Raw genomic sequence first — 15,867 nt, forward strand, 5'->3', positions numbered from 1 at the left:
TCTTGTTGTAGCACAGGTATATTTAGAAGGTGCCATGATTAAAATCCCATGCCAGCTCAGATCTCAGGAAAACATGTGGGTAAAATAATCATAAGATACACATCTCTTGTATTTTCTTATCCCACTCTGGATGCAAACAGAGCAAATCCCCTGTACAAGGGCTTTCAGCCTACAAGAGGTTTCCTCACAGCAGCACAGCTCTGCATTCTCTGCCAGGCAGGCTGGAGAGGTACAGGGAGCAGGGTTGGAATTCGATGGTTGAAAAAACCCTGAGAACAGTCTAGCCTAGGTGCAACTTTGTTCTCACACACTGTACTTGTGCCTGGGAGCAGTGCTGCAGCCCTGCTGACCTGCTCTGCTGCACAAAATGGGCACAGTGCCCTCACTGCCACCTCCTGCTCCATCACCCACCCTGCAGCACCAGTGCTGGGCACAGTGCCCTCACTGCCACCTCCTGCTCCATCACCCACCCTGCAGCACCAATGATGGGCACAGTGCCCTCACTGCCTCCTCCTGCTCCATCACCCACCCTGCAGCACCAATGATGGGCACAGTGCCCTCACTGCCACCTCCTGCTCCATCACCCACCCTGCAGCACCAGTGCTGGGCACAGTGCCCTCACTGCCTCCTCCTGCTCCATCACCCACCCTGCAGCACCAGTGCTGGGCACAGTGCCCTCACTGCCACCTCTGCTCCATCACCCACCCTGCAGCACCAGTGCTGGGCACAGTGCCCTCACTGCCACCTCTGCTCCATCACCCACCCTGCAGCACCAGTGCTGGGCACAGTGCCCTCACTGCCACCTCTGCTCCATCACCCACCCTGCAGCACCAATGATGGGCACAGTGCCCTCACTGCCTCCTCCTGCTCCATCACCCACCCTGCAGCACCAATGATGGGCACAGTGCCCTCACTGCCACCTCTGCTCCATCACCCACCCTGCAGCACCAGTGCTGGGCACAGTGCCCTCACTGCCACCTCCTGCTCCATCACCCACCCTGCAGCACCAATGATGGGCACAGTGCCCTCACTGCCTCCTCCTGCTCCATCACCCACCCTGCAGCACCAGTGCTGGGCACAGTGCCCTCACTGCCTCCTCCTGCTCCATCACCCACTCTGCAGCACCAGTGCTGGGCACAGTGCCCTCACTGCCACCTCCTGCTCCATCACCCACCCTGCAGCACCAGTGCTGGGCACAGTGCCCTCACTGCCTCCTCCTGCTCCATCACCCACCCTGCAGCACCAGTGCTGGGCACAGTGCCCTCACTGCCTCCTCCTGCTCCATCACCCACCCTGCAGCACCAGTGCTGGGCACAGTGCCCTCACTGCCACCTCTGCTCCATCACCCACCCTGCAGCACCAGTGCTGGGCACAGTGCCCTCACTGCCACCTCTGCTCCATCACCCACCCTGCAGCACCAGTGCTGGGCACAGTGCCCTCACTGCCACCTCTGCTCCATCACCCACCCTGCAGCACCAATGATGGACACAGTGCCCTCACTGCCACCTCCTGCTCCATCACCCACCCTGCAGCACCAGTGCTGGGCACAGTGCCCTCACTGCCACCTCCTGCTCCATCACCCACTCTGCAGCACCAGTGCTGGGCACAGTGCCCTCACTGCCACCTCCTGCTCCATCACCCACCCTGCAGCACCAGTGCTGGGCACAGTGCCCTCACTGCCACCTCAGCTCCATCACCCACCCTGCAGCACCAGTGCTGGGCTCTATCACCCCCCTCTGGAACAGCCCAGAGCAGCTCAGAGCCACTCTTTACACACACCTGCCCTGGTTCCCCAGTTCCCAAAATGGAAATTCCAAGCCTAAACAATCAAGGACCTTCCAAGCAACTGGCAGAATGTCTTGTGGCATTTTATATCCCAGGGTCTATGTGGTGCCTGGAAATCCTTTCCAGGCAGGTGCAGGCTGCTTGCTCCAGCTCCCTCCTCTCTCTCACCCTGCCAGGCAGGAGGGAAAGCTGGAGCAGGCTCAGGTGCTCCAGGGGGGGATGCTGACTCCTGTTAATGCTGCAGTCTATGCACAGCCTTTGCTTCTATGTCCTGCCACTCCTACAGATCATTTTGTGTCCTTTACCCCCAACCCCAGGTGACTCTTTGTCTCTGAAGGTTTGTTGAACTTGACTTCAGGGGTGTCTTAAGATTTGCACAGAGCTGTTTCCAAGAGTCATCAGGAAGGAAGTACTGAGTGCACTGGGATAACCAAAGCCTAAACTAGTTCCTTCACCAGTGATGTTTTGGAGAGAGCTGCTGCTGGGGCTGGAGAGGGTCTCTGTGCTGTGCTTGTGACACTCAGGCTTGTTGCTGTCACCTTGGCTGACACCCTTTTGGGCCCTAGTGCTTATCAGGAGGACAAGCAGAATATCCAGCTCCCCACTGTTCCTGGAGTAAGGGCCAGCTCTTTCCTCTTGGGAGCTTCCCTGCCAGGGAACATCCTCCACTCCCTTATTTTGATAGCTGGATCCAGTCCTGCTTGACTTAGATAAAGGCAACGTGTCTTGGAAAATTGTAGAAACAGAGGAGAGGCAGTATGCAGAAGAAGAAATAGCTGCAAATAATTACATCTCTCTGCCATTCAACACAGTGAAATGAAAATGTTATCCAAGTCCTGGCAGAAAAAGTGCAGTTTCTTTGGGGTGACTGGAGGTGCTTCCTCCTGGGCAGAAGCTCCTCTCCTCACTAGCAGAGCCCTGTTCCAAGCAGCATTTTCATGCAACAGAATCTTTCTTTTGCAGGAACAGGTTTTTGTTTTCTCAAAAAGCTCTCATTTTCCCTTCCACAAGAAACAGGCTGTCTGCTGTATGTCCCAGTGTGAACCAGTTTAAGGAAGGCCAGTTTTTCCTCTTACCCAAAGGCAGCTTGAGTAAGAGATTGTAGAGATTCAGTCAAATCCTATACCCAAAGCCTGTTTTCACTGTTGCTTATGGTGTGTCTGTTCTATCTACTAATCAATCCCAAGAGACTTCAAAGACATTTGCATCTGTGCCTTGAGTAGTTAATTAAGCTGAAGAAGATGGAAATTAGTAAAGGAATTATCAGGTGAGCTAGCTAAGGGGGAAGAAGCAATACACTGTATTGAAAGATGAGCCCCTGAGCTGGAGGGAGGTCCCAGTCATGGTTCCCAAGACAGGCCTAGACCCCATCCTGGTTAACAGCCCTATTAAAAACTGGCAGGAATGATAGGAAATGCAGTCATGAGATTAATTGGTGGCATAGTGCTGGGAAAAGTTGTCACTATTGAAGAGGATAGTGGATAACCATGACAACCAAAATAATAGAAACAGGGTGAAATCTAGTATTTCAGAGTTAGGCATACAGCTGGGGATTAATTGGTTGGAAATAGCAAGGGGGAGAATTAGGGATGTACCAGTTGGTGGCAGAAAGTCTGTGAAATGCTAATGTGGTGCCTTCCTAAAAAAGGCATGTGCAGTCCTTGCAGTATCCACAGTGTAATTGCCAGTGAAGGAAAGGAGATGTTCTTTGTGCTTCTGACCACCCACAGCTATGAAGAGTTAATACCAAGCAGAAGAGGTGAAGAAAAGAGCTAGTGGAGTGATCCAGAGACTGGTGAGCCTGTCAGGTGTAAAGAGAGGAAAGCACCTTTGTTTGTGTAGGAAGGCAGCATGGATGCTGAGAAAGTGTGAGACTTGGTGTGTAAATGTCTCAAAGAGTGAACTCCAGGAAAAAAAAAACAAAAAAAAAAACAATTGAAACTGCAGGATCATATTGGCAAAGACCAAGTGGATAAAGAATGAACTTCGACCAGAAACTGAGAAAAGAAATCCTCCTGTCAGAGGAGGACCAACCTTCCAGTAGTATTGAGGTCAAAATCTTGAAGTGCTTTTATTCTGGGCACTGAGCAGGTTTAGGAGAGTACAAAATTGATCTTGCATGGCAGAGCTGGCACTTTTTGTCTTGTTGACCCACAACATCTCTCCAGTTCTGTGTTCCACACAGTTCTCAGCACACACTCCCAGGACACAATGTGCAGAGGAAATGTCAGTCAAGTGGCTCTTTGGAGCAAATCCTAAAAGTTTTGAAGTTGTGTTACCTAAAGGCATCATAATTTTTGCCTCCTAGCACATTCATTCACACCATTCATCCTTTGGCTCCTAGGGAAAAGCTGAATTTATCTCCATTGGTTTGGGCTTTTTCTTGCAGTCTGAGTCTTGGTTTATTCTGATGCCTCCTTGGTCACAGCCACCAAACAGGGGTGTCAGGAGGGATGTACATGAGAGTGATCCAGAAGACAGCAGAGGGGAACTGTGTTCTTCAAGGTGGCTCAGGACAGAGGGAACAGCTCCAGAGCAGCAGTTTGACAGGAGTGTGAAGCTGTGAGGAGAGAGGTGACCCCCCAGGAAAATGGCACCAGCATTGCTGCATCCAGGGCTACCTGCACGTGGAGCCTCAGTCACTCAGTCTCCCTGTGGTTATTTCCTGTGGAAGGACTCAGCCAGGGTTTGAACCAGAGTATATCACAGCTCTTGGATTGATATCAGCTCTTCAGCACAGCCATGGGTAGTACTTAAATTAGTAATAACAATTTTATAAATAAAGTGTCATTGTACTTGCTGAAGTGAATAAAATAGACACATTAGTTTTGGATTTTAATGGCTTAAACCTGTTGCTGAATTACTCCCTCCTAATAGTAGATTGACTGCAAAACAGCATTAGGAGAAGCAAATTGGTGTTGGGAAGTGCAGCAGGGTATTAAATGGGAGCTCAGCCCAGGAAAAGACTCTCCCTCAGACCAACAGGGCTGGCACTGAGCAGGAGTTCTGCTGTAGCAGGGATCTCCACCCTGTTTCTTTCCCTGCTTTGGCTGGGGCTCAGGACATCACATAAGCAGCTCCATTTCCCCTCCTGTTCTCTCCAGTCCTGACACACAGCAGTTTGTTCACAGGGGATTTGCCCAGCTTTACTCTAGAGCTCTGTGGCTCTGGCCCTGTGGGAATTCCACCACAGGCTTATGTGCTCACTCAAAACTGAGAAGTTACAATACAAGATCTGATATTTCCTCCTCCTCACGTTGTTGTCCCCACCTCCATCTGTCCTGGCAGTTCATGGCAATGCCCTCAGACCACAAACAGAGCTCACCAGGCAAAGCTGTCTGACCAGCTTTAATTTAATGGGTTTTAATTTCATCTATTGCTGCAAAACTTTTGCAGCAGTTTCTCAAGAGCACCATTGGTGTTCCTCCAGTCTCAACTCTTCCGTGTTGTAAGATATTTTGTGCTGCAGTTTTCTGCTTAAAGTTTTAGTAATAATCAGATTGAAATTAATTCAGTCACCTTTCTCAATTTCTCCTATTTCCTCTAGCATGCCTTTCTAATTTGATGGGGCTTGAAGGAAGCCAGCTCTGCTGCTTGCCCTAAGAACATTTGGGTGATCTTCCTTCAGTGATCTCATTCCCTCCTGCATCCATTCACATTCCATCATTGCATTAGTTGAAGAAACCCCAGTGTGTTACAGATGTTGAGTGATCAAGTGGTAGCAGAGAGCTTGGATGAGGTATTTGGTACTGGGAGGGCTGAGGAAGGAGAAACTCAAAAGTTTCTATCTTCAGAGAGAAACTGCCAGTCCCTGCCGTGCTGTTCACAGCTTCCCAATTTGAATCCAGAGTTGTGAAAATGTGGAAACTGTGAAAATATGAGCTGTGAACACTGGGAAGCTGTGAAGCAGGGAAATGGGTGGGGATTTGCAATCTCTCTTGAATGCAAAGGTTATCCTTTCTGGTTGAAAACTTAATTCTCTGAGAAGTTAAGTTTTTGTCACTACAACACCAAGAGAAAGCCCAGCCAAGATGGCAGAATTGTTTTGGTTGTAAAACCCTTTCAATTTTGCATTTGAGGCAGAATTCTTCAGACCTGGGCTCTGCCAAAAGGCAAATTTCCTTTGAGCAAAACCAGTTGTCTTGTTTCTGAGCCTGCAAGTGAAAATAACAATAATAATAGTAATAAAACAGACTTGCATTTCATTTTATTTTTCTTTTGAATACTTTGCAGCAAAAGGGTGTGAAGGGTGATGTTTCATGTAGGAGTGGCCTTGGTTGAGGAGCCTTGGCTTGTATTGGCCCAGGAAAATTGAGTTTGATTTGTCTGAAATGCTGATGTTGAAAGCCACCTGCTGGGCTTGGCAGTGCTGAGGAAGAACTCACCTCCTGAGCAAGACTTCCTGCAAGAGGGGAAGGCCAGTCATGGATTTAGCAGGTGGCTCACAGATAAGTGTCTCTGGATAGTACTGTCAAATTCTGGGGCTCACAGAAGCCAAGAACAGCCATGAGCCCTTGTGTTGGAGTCAGTGAGTTAGGGGTCTCTCTGAATTCTTCAGAGAGAAATCAGAGTGCAGGCATTGAATTAAAGCCTTTGGGTGGATTGAAGTATGTTAAGCCACTCACAAATAAAGTAGAGGTGTAAGTTTAAGTTTTAGGATAAGTAAGTAGGTTTTTAAATGCGTTTTAAGTGCTTTGAGTGAGTAAAAGGTCTCAGATGCCAGAGCAGCAGTGCGAGTTCTAGTGAAAGTTGAAAAACATAGTCTTAGATACTAGTGTTTCCTGTGGAAGCTACAAGAACATAGTTTTAGACATAATAGAACTGTAGTAAGAACATTGCTTACATTTTTGAGATAGAACAAAGGGTTCTATGCATAGTTTATACGTAACCTGGCATGTTAAGAAACTGGAATTCTAATAAGGTAAGGAGTGGTGGTCTGAGTTTGTGTCTTAGCTTGTTGGGAAGTTTCTATAGAAAAGCATACATTGAAGAGAGCTGGTGCTTTTTGCCAGTACTTTTGCCATTTTTCTTTTGCTTTGCTTTGCTCACTGCCATCACCAACACCCTAGAAGAAGAGAGGAGCTGCTGCAGCATCATCGGCCCACCGGGACCTCTGGGAGCAGCTTCTGCTTCTATTTGGGACTTTGTACCAAAACTTAGCATGGACTTTAATATCTCTGACTTGCTTTTAAAGCCAATGTGCTTCTGCAATAAGCAACTTTATAGCAACTATCAGCTGCTTTGCTCATTTAAAAAAATAACCCAATGAAGTTGGTACCTAGAGCATTAGAAATGTAACCCCACACCCTTGTTCTCCATCCCTGCCATTCACGAGGTGACAAAGCCCTGTGCTAGTGCCTGAGTGCAGTTCATGGCTTGAGCTGCTGGCACAGAGAGCGTGGTGGCAGTAGAGCTCAGGGGCCTCGGGCTGTGTCCAGCGTGTAACCTGGGTGAAGCTGCTCCATCCATGTGCTCCTGCCCTGCCTGAGCTAAACTCAGGGAGCCAGGCCAGACCCAGCAGTGGTGAGCAAGTGGGAGCTGATACATCCAAAGGGACCTGCTGGCCCTGTTTCTGGTAACTTCTGATAGGAACACTGGGACAGCTGCACTATTGGAGACTTGGAGCACCCCATTACCTGAGAATCCCCCACCCATCAAGGCTACTCCCCTCAAATACATAATGCCTTCTACCTGAAATCAAGGTAGACTGGCAGGAGCCCAAACTGTGCTTCAGCAAGGTCTCATCCCAAGGCCCTGCATGTCCTTAATCTGTGACATGTCTAAACTCATTAAAAGGTTGGACATTAGGCAGGCAGGGAGTGTTAAGGAGAAGATGCAGTATTACTGGGAGATCTTGGCTGGCACTGTCCTGAGGACCAGGGAGGTTGGCATCCCTCTTGACAAACCTCACTTTGTGGTACCTTCTGGTACTGCAAAATGGGCATTTAAATTCCCTGCCAGGTCAGCCATTCATCACAAACAGCTGTAGACTTAATTGCTAATTAATTTTCCCTGGCTAGTGTAGATTTTTTTCTCCCTCAGTGTGTGAAATCTAGAAGAACTTTGTGAGAACCAGCCACAAATGAATCGGCTGTAATCTGTGTTCCCTCACTTGGGTGAGAAGTAACAGTTCATCAGCCCTTAATTAGCTTGACTGTTTTGAGAGCAGGCTCCAATTTTTTGACAGGGAGATATACATCTTGTTTCCCTTGTAGCAAAACAAAGAAAGTAGTTTTGCCTTGAATTGACAAATTGGGCTGTGTTTGTTGGTGTTTTCTTCCTCCTGATGGTGAGTGCAAAGCTGCATGTCATACCTTGATTGCTGAGCAAATTGTTCAGTTCGCGCCTCTTGTCACACAGAAAAGAACAGTGATTATACAAGCAAGAGAGTTTGAGCTCGTTTAATTAACTTTTGAATGGGCAACCAGCGGTGTTTGGAATGATACATTAAGGTAGGGAAGAGCTTTTAGATTCCTTATCAGCATCAGGGAAACTTTGTCTTTTGTTTCTGCTGCAGGTGAGTGCAGCATCTCTTTTTATTAACTGATGGATCCGTTTTTGTCTTTTTTCCCTAGTGAGAACCCCCCATTGCAAGGTCATAGGTGACTTTGATGCCCTGACACCTGCTGTCTGTAGGGAGAAATCCAGTTTTAGTGGGGAAGGTGCATGATCAGTCATTTGAGAGATGGAGAGATCCCAGTAATGGTCGGAGATACAAACTTCCAACCCAGTCATGTTGAATAAGAATTAATTTCTTCCCGATGTACATTTGAAAACCGGTTTTTATTCCAGATAGCAGATTTTTACTTTCTGCACAAGTAATTAAGCCAGACTTCTGCTAAGACCTGGTTTGCTCACAATCTTTTAAAAACAAAAACCTCTTAGATCAAATTTTGATCTATTAAGCAGCACCTGATAGTAGCTGAAGAAGGCCAGGCTGTTAATGCTTGGTGTTGCTTTATTAAAACAGCACGGGAATTTTCAGTATTAGCAATCTGTGCTGCAGATGCAGAGGGTTCTTTTCACTTGGTCGATTCACTTAAGTTTTAGCTTATTCAAATCTGACAAACCAATGAGAGATTATTAATATAGGAAAGCTTGTATGGCCCTTCTCAGTCAGTGAATATAAGCAAGATCTGAGCTGTACTAGTTCTAGAATTTTTAAGGTCTTTGTAGTCAGCACCATTCCCTCAAAAAATACTTTGTTTAATAAAGCTTTGTACATGCAGTATGCATTTTTCAGGAGCTTCTCTTTCTTTTCTTATATGTCTAGTACTGCAAAGTTAATTTGTGTACCTAAATACATGCTGTTTGATTTTAATTGACTAACAGTTTCTTTCCAACTAGAGCTTATCACGCATCACCAAAAAAAAAAAAAAAGTAATTTAGATTTAAAGAATAGTTTAATCAGGTTTGCTTCAAAAAATCCCTAAAAGTACAAATGTAATTGAAATTAAAATTATTATTTAAATTATTTTTCCTCTCACTGACTTCAGTGATGATTACAATTGCTTATGTAAATGTATTAATTGGATCAGGCCAATCCTGCTATGAGTTTCCTACTGTGCAGTCTCAGCCTGAAGGTAGCTGGCAGTTGAGATGATGGAAATACCTAAAGATGTTGGTGAAGGAGGAGTCAAATGTGTCATTCTTACCATGCTTTGTGTAGCAGGAGAGTCACATTTCTGTCACATCTGACACCACTGAACCCCGGGTGTGAAACCACTCCACTATTTAAGCTGAAACAAAAACAGGACGCATACCCAAGTAAGCAAAAGGGATGAGCACTCCAGATAATGAATTAAAAAACATTTGGATGCAGTTCTGCCTTTGAATCCCCTTGGAATGCCTGTTCCTGACACTGCAGCTGGACCCTGGCTGTGCCCAGAGCCAGCCTGGCTGCCACGACCAGGGATGTCCTGGGCAGGGATGGCACCCTGCTGGCAGCCCTGCTTCATCTCACCAGGGCTTTGGAAATGACACGTGGCAGCTCAGGGTTTGTGTAAGCAGTGCCAGTTGGGAAGAAAACTAGGAGTGGATTCAGAAAAGAGATAGCTTTGCTTGCCAGAAGAGCTGGAGAGGCCCAGGGGTCTCAGCACGGGGGAAGAAGGGGGTTCCTCCCTCTGTCTTCATGGCTAAGGCTCAGATCTGAGTGTGCTAATGTTGGTTGGAGGAAAAGCTCTGGTAGGGCCCTTCTCTTTTCTCTGGGTATTCAGCTGTGCTGCCAAATGACACCGCCTGTCCAACTGATGCATCACCTCTCCCTTTTCTCATCTTTCAGGTTATTTCCAGGATCTGTTGAACAAGTCAGAGAAGGCCCTTTACGATGCCTTCCCAAGCATGTTCGGAGAACTGTACACGCAGAACGCCAAGGTGTTCAAGGACTTGTACAGCGAGCTGCGCCGCTATTACCGCAGCTCCAACATCAACCTGGAGGAGGCGCTCAACGAGTTCTGGACACGGCTGCTGGAGAGGCTCTTCAAGCTGCTGAACCCCCAGTACCACATCACCGACGAGTACCTGGACTGCATGGTCAAGCACGCCGAGCAGCACAGGCCCTTCGGGGAGGTGCCGCGGGAGCTGAAGGTGAAGGCGACGCGCGCCTTCATCGCGGCGCGCTCCTACGCACAGGGCTTCCTGGTGGGCAGCGACGTGGCCAGGAAGGTGTCCCAGGTACCGTGGCTCCTCCTTCTCCTGCCTCACACTGCTGTTGGGAGCGGGGGTTATTTCATCTTGTTTTTGTTGTGTCCTGGTTTGGAGGACGGGTGTCTGCCAATAAAGGCAGAAGCTTCTCTTTGAAATGGTGAATGTAAACCCCCTCCCTCCAAATTATTATTATAATTTTGAAATTAAGGGGCTCTCAGGCAAAGATATGGGAATTAGGAATAACAGTTCTTTACTAGGAAAATTAAAATAGAAATACAGTATTACAAAGAACAATCCCAGCCCTGCCAGAGTCAGAATCCAAGCTGACACCCGTCAGTCAGTCAGGGTGTTGGCACAGTCCCATTCAATGGTGGCTGCATCCTCCTGCAGTGGCAGATGTGGTTCAGCTGGAGCAGTGCTCCTGGAGAAGGTGCAGTTTTCCTCTGAATGTCCAGGGATGATGTGGAAAGGTCCAATTTTCCTCTGGAATCCAGTGGAAAGACTGTATCTTTCTGTCCAAAAACCTCAGTTTTTATCTGGGTAGGAAAGGCTTGGCTGCTCCCCTGGCTGGAGCATCTCCCAGTGGGATGATGGAATTTTATCAGTCATGCACTGGGACTGAATGGGCCAGCAGCAGATGATATCTTCCTGGAGGGAGGATGGGCTGTGGGAAGATAAAGATGATTGCCCAGCTGGTTTAAAGCTGGCCCATGAGCAGATAATATGTGCCAGGAGATCAGGGTCACTGCCCCACCCAGCTCCAACAGATGGGGACAGAATACACATTTCTAGCCACATCCTATATTGCAACCCAAGACATATTGCTTTAAAAAATAAACTACTAGAGGGTTACCCATCAGTGGGAGGGAGCAGCAAACCTGGACTTCTACAGGCACTGACAGCAGCACTGAGGCAGTGAGATGTAACTCACCAGAAATCAGCTTTTTTCTCATTTTAACCCGTGCAGCAGAGTGCCAGGGAGGTCACTCAGCCAGGCTGTAAAGCCATTCTGCTGCTTGCCCAGATTCCTTGTGTTTCCCTGATGTGCCTCTGAATCACACTGCTGTGTTTTCCTCCTTGATGGACATGTGCTGCAGGGTGCAGAGCTGGATGGCCACCAGTGTGCTGGGAATACAGGCAGAGGGATGTGTTTCAGAGGCTGGCAGTCTGTTTATGTAGCCTGTCTATTTGTACAGCTTCTGTGTACAGAGGGGGGAGTTTGTAAAGTGCATTGAGATCTTCAGGGATGAAAGGTGCTATATAAATGTAAATCAACATGTCTCAATCCAGGGCTCCAGAAGGAGGGAAATTGTCTGTATTCTTTGCTGCAGAAGCAGCCTTTTGGAGCCAGAAGAAAAGTGATTGTCCTGAAACAAGATAGTCAGATTTTCACACAGGTAGCAAGGAGAAAATCCATAATAAAAAAATGGCTAGCATACCCCACGTGGAGATGGGAATCAGCAGTGTGAGAATCAGGGTGTGATTAAACTGTGAATGTAAAAATCCAGAACCACAATTCATTTCCTAGGAAGGTAATGGGTGGTGATGTGGAGCAGGGGACGGTCCCACTTAATGCAGCAAATCCAGACTTTGATCTCAGGAAGAAACATTAATGTGGTAACAGTGACAAATGCTTTAATTTCTCAATGTGGGACTGTAAAACTGTTCAGCTACCCAAAGGCCTTTGTACATCTCATTAACATCACATTCTCCTGACACATAAGGTAGATAAAAGAAGAGCATGATGTAATTTCAGGGGGACAAAAGCAAAATATTTTTCATAAATCCTCTGCATGACAGAGCTCGATGGATGTGAACCTGCCTGTAGCTGGGACTGGTGGGAAAAACAGGCTGGCAGGGCAACTGCAGGCATGGTATCAGCCAAAGGGAAGAACTTGAGATACCAACATGCAGCAGACTCTTCCCCCACCTTCATGTAGGCTTCTGATCCACTGGATTTTGATTCTGGTCCCTTTCTGAATTTTCCTTCTCTTGGGCATCACATATCAAGCAGAATGTGAGGAACATGACAAGTCACAGATCCTCCTTTCCCCTCAGCTTCCCCCAGTCCATTCCTTCAGGATGGGGGTGTTGTAGGAGGGTCCCACCCATTCCTCTCTCACAGGAGCCCTCCCTGGTGTTGCACTTAATCCAGTGTGTTGCTGTTGCTTTAACTGAGTCAGAAAACCTCAGCACAGCCTTCTTGAGAGCTGAATTTTTATGAGGACCAAAACTGGCTCATTTTCCCCATCTTTACTTTAGTTGTGGATTTACACTTGTGTCAAATGGATGTGAACTGCTTGACTCAACCCACAACTGGTGCCTTGATTCTAGTCATTTTTCATGTTACTCTATACTTATGACATTAGAAGAAGGTCAGAAACTGGAATTCAACTTTCCTGCTTTCAGCAGCAGTCTTAAAATTATCTTTTGAGTTAGAATTTCTTATGGAACACACTGGTGAGTGTTTTGCTCAGGAAGACTGAGAAAGCCTGTTGAAATGAACACTTAGAAATAAATTAGCTATCTTTGGACTTCAGGAGAAAGTAGATTATTTGCAAATTCCAGAAAAACTATGGATTTCTATGAAAACCATCCTGGTTTCAGCTTCTCAGACACTTCCAGTTCAGTGCAGCCCTGTATCCTGTTGCTGTTTCAGGTCCTTGTGCAGAGGCAGCATTACTGGGCTCTCCAGAGAAGGACTGATGCTGTTTGCCAGAGTTCCTGGCTGTCTTTAAGTGGGGGAGAGCCTTCCTGAGTGAGCTACAGGCATGGATTTAATGAGATTAAATTAAAGATTTCTTTAATCCCCACTGCCTCTTCACTGTGCCCAAAGGGTGTTTGGCTGGCAGGGAAAGGAACAGGAGCCATGTGTGGGAGCAACCCCTCTGTGTCCTGCTGGCCATAAATAGTTTGAGGGCAGACAGGGAGAAAATGGCAGAACCATTTTTCATCTTTACTGCCATCCAAGCTTTCAAGGCAAAGTCACCCTGACAGACTGCAGGCTCTGACACCAAGTCCTAAAACTTGGGATTGGTGGTTGCTGCCACCAGCCTGGCCTGGCACAGACATGGGCTGGGTGCTGGGGTGGGGCTGGGGTGGCTCTGGCAGGTGAGGGGGGATGTGCAGCTGGCACCCTGCCCTGGCAGAGTGAGGGGCCATGCCTGGGTGGGGGTCAGGGCAGCATCTCTGTGTTCATGTGCTTCTGTGGCTGTGCTTTCAGCACAAATTGCAGGGTTTCACTCAAGTTGCACAATGCCAAGTGTGTATTTCATCACCTGCATGAAGCAGCAGCCACCAAAAGGGCAGCAGCCACCAAATCCCCAGTGCAGGGCACTTGAAGAAGGAGCTCCCCAGGGATGACACCTCGTGCTGCATGCCAGGCTGAGAGAGAACAAATATCCCAGTTCTGTTTAGAATCCTGTTAATTGATGGTGAGATTGGCAGCTGCCCAAAACCAGCATTTGCTCCAGCTCTGAGCATCATGTGAACAGGAGAGGGCCTTGTGCTGGTGGAGCTGCTGCCTGCCAGCTGCTGCCCAGAGCTCTCACTGTGACCAGAGCTCTGACTGTGCCCAGAGATGCTCACTGTGACCAGAGATCTTCCCTCACTGTGCCCAGAGCTCTGACTATGACCAGACCCTCCCTCCCTGCTGTGAGCAGTAGCTGGGTGCTCTCCTGGGAAGATGTGGAGGTGAACTGGGGGAGCAAAGCTGAGACAGCAGAAATGTCAGGGGCTGAGAGGTGACCCTTCATCACCAGCAGAAAGCCCAGAGGAGATGCAGTGACAGGGACAGCAGTGGCTGTGGCCCTGGCTGGCTTTGGCACGTGCTGCCCAGCCCTCATGCACACTGCCATGGGCACAGGGCAGAGCTGTCCTGACTGCAGCAGCACACCCAGCAAGGTCCCTGCTGGATTGCTGCAGCCATGGATGCTGAGCAGAGCTCCCTGTGCATGCCAAAGAGTGCCCAGAGCCCTCCAAGTGCCCTTGCAGCCCTGGCAGCCTGTGGCTGTCAGGCAGAGAGCAGACACGTCATGTTCCATTCCAAAGGCAGCCAGAGGAAGTCATTTGAAATGAATAATAACTCAGAAAATGAGTTATTATGACAATCTTTCCTTTGCTGGGTCTTCAGTCATTCTTCCTTCTAAATTTTAAGTTTTCCCAAGGTAGTAGAGATTGATGTGAAGCAATACCAGCTACATAAGTAAGAAACACTTACTCAAGTAATCGATTTTAATAGTTGTTTGCATTTCCTTTTTGAGTAGATGTTCTTAAGGCTGATTCTCATTTGAGTTTGAAACAAAATATAATGATTTTCTTTATAAGCTTTTTCACTAAATCCTGTATTTCATTTTACCAATGAAAGCTGAAGTCAGCTATCAGTGCATTTTTATTTAGTCAATACTGTGTTTCACATTATTTCAGCTTTATTTTTTAAAACTTTTCTGTTAGTGTAAGGTACCTGGCAGCTTTCCTATTTACCATATGAGTAATTTTTAAACACATGGTGGGTCAGTCTGGGAACTGAATTCAAATTAAAAAGTCCTAAAAATAAATGTTTTAGAAATGTTTTTAATGGTTAAGTGAATGTGCTGAAAACATATGGAAAATAATGTTTATCTAAACATGCTTTACATTTCTAACAAGTCAACAACATAACATGGTCCTCATGTCCTTTAAGAGTGCAGCCATTTTTCATACCCACTTTTTTTCCACAGCTTGAAAGGACATATTTGACTTCTGTCTTTCAGCTTCCAGTTGCTTTTCTGGTGAAGTAGGCATAAAATTGATCTTTCTGAATTAAATGAAGATACAATCTTCTTCTCCCCCTTATGGAACCACTGTGCTAAAGCATCTAAAGAGCAGTGAACTCTGGTCCCACCCTGTGCTTGGTGGGACATCTCCATCCTTTCAGTGGCTGATCTTTTTTGAGAGCATCAGCAGCAAGTACACACAACCATAAATGAGATGTTATTTCATTTAAAGGGTTTCACTTCTCTAAAAGTATTACATTTCCTCTCAATCCTGAAAAGACAGTGTCAGTGTTTGCAAATAGATGTTACAAGAGTGTTGTTCCACAGCAGTGGTGAGTGGCTATACCTTCACATCCCCACATTTATTTCCTTGTCACTGGCTGTTATTCTGGCTCTGCCTTTGGAGCTGTGCAGGTTTTGCATGGCAGAGGTGTGGGTTTGTGTCCTGCAGCAGGGGTGGAGGTGGGAAGGTGCAGGGGTGCAGCTCACCACAGCCAGGACAGTCAGCAGCTGCTGGAGCAGGCTGGGCTGTCCCTTGGTTTGCCTCTGTCATTGCAAACCACTGGTGAAGTGCCTCATGTTTTCTTGCCCAGCTGTCCCTGACAAGTTTGTGTGTGAGACTGCATGGCTGAAACCATTTTAGATCTAAGTTCCAGTCATCCCAATTTCCCCTGCAAACCCA

At 47.3% G+C, this 15,867-nt stretch overlaps 1 protein-coding gene across 1 annotated transcript in view; it reads left to right on the plus strand.

Annotated features, from left to right (window-relative positions):
• The window catches only part of GPC1 (glypican 1), a 191,952-nt gene that overhangs the window by 152,186 nt on the left and 23,899 nt on the right, over window positions 1–15,867 (plus strand). Inside the window, exon 3 of the mRNA XM_056498511.1 lies at window positions 10,067–10,458. Within this exon, the coding sequence (XP_056354486.1) occupies window positions 10,067–10,458 (392 nt within the window). The remainder of the gene's footprint in view (window positions 1–10,066; window positions 10,459–15,867) is intronic.

The sequence above is a fragment of the Oenanthe melanoleuca genome, chromosome 9 (genome assembly GCF_029582105.1).
Source record: "Oenanthe melanoleuca isolate GR-GAL-2019-014 chromosome 9, OMel1.0, whole genome shotgun sequence".
NCBI classification, from domain to species: domain Eukaryota; kingdom Metazoa; phylum Chordata; class Aves; order Passeriformes; family Muscicapidae; genus Oenanthe; species Oenanthe melanoleuca.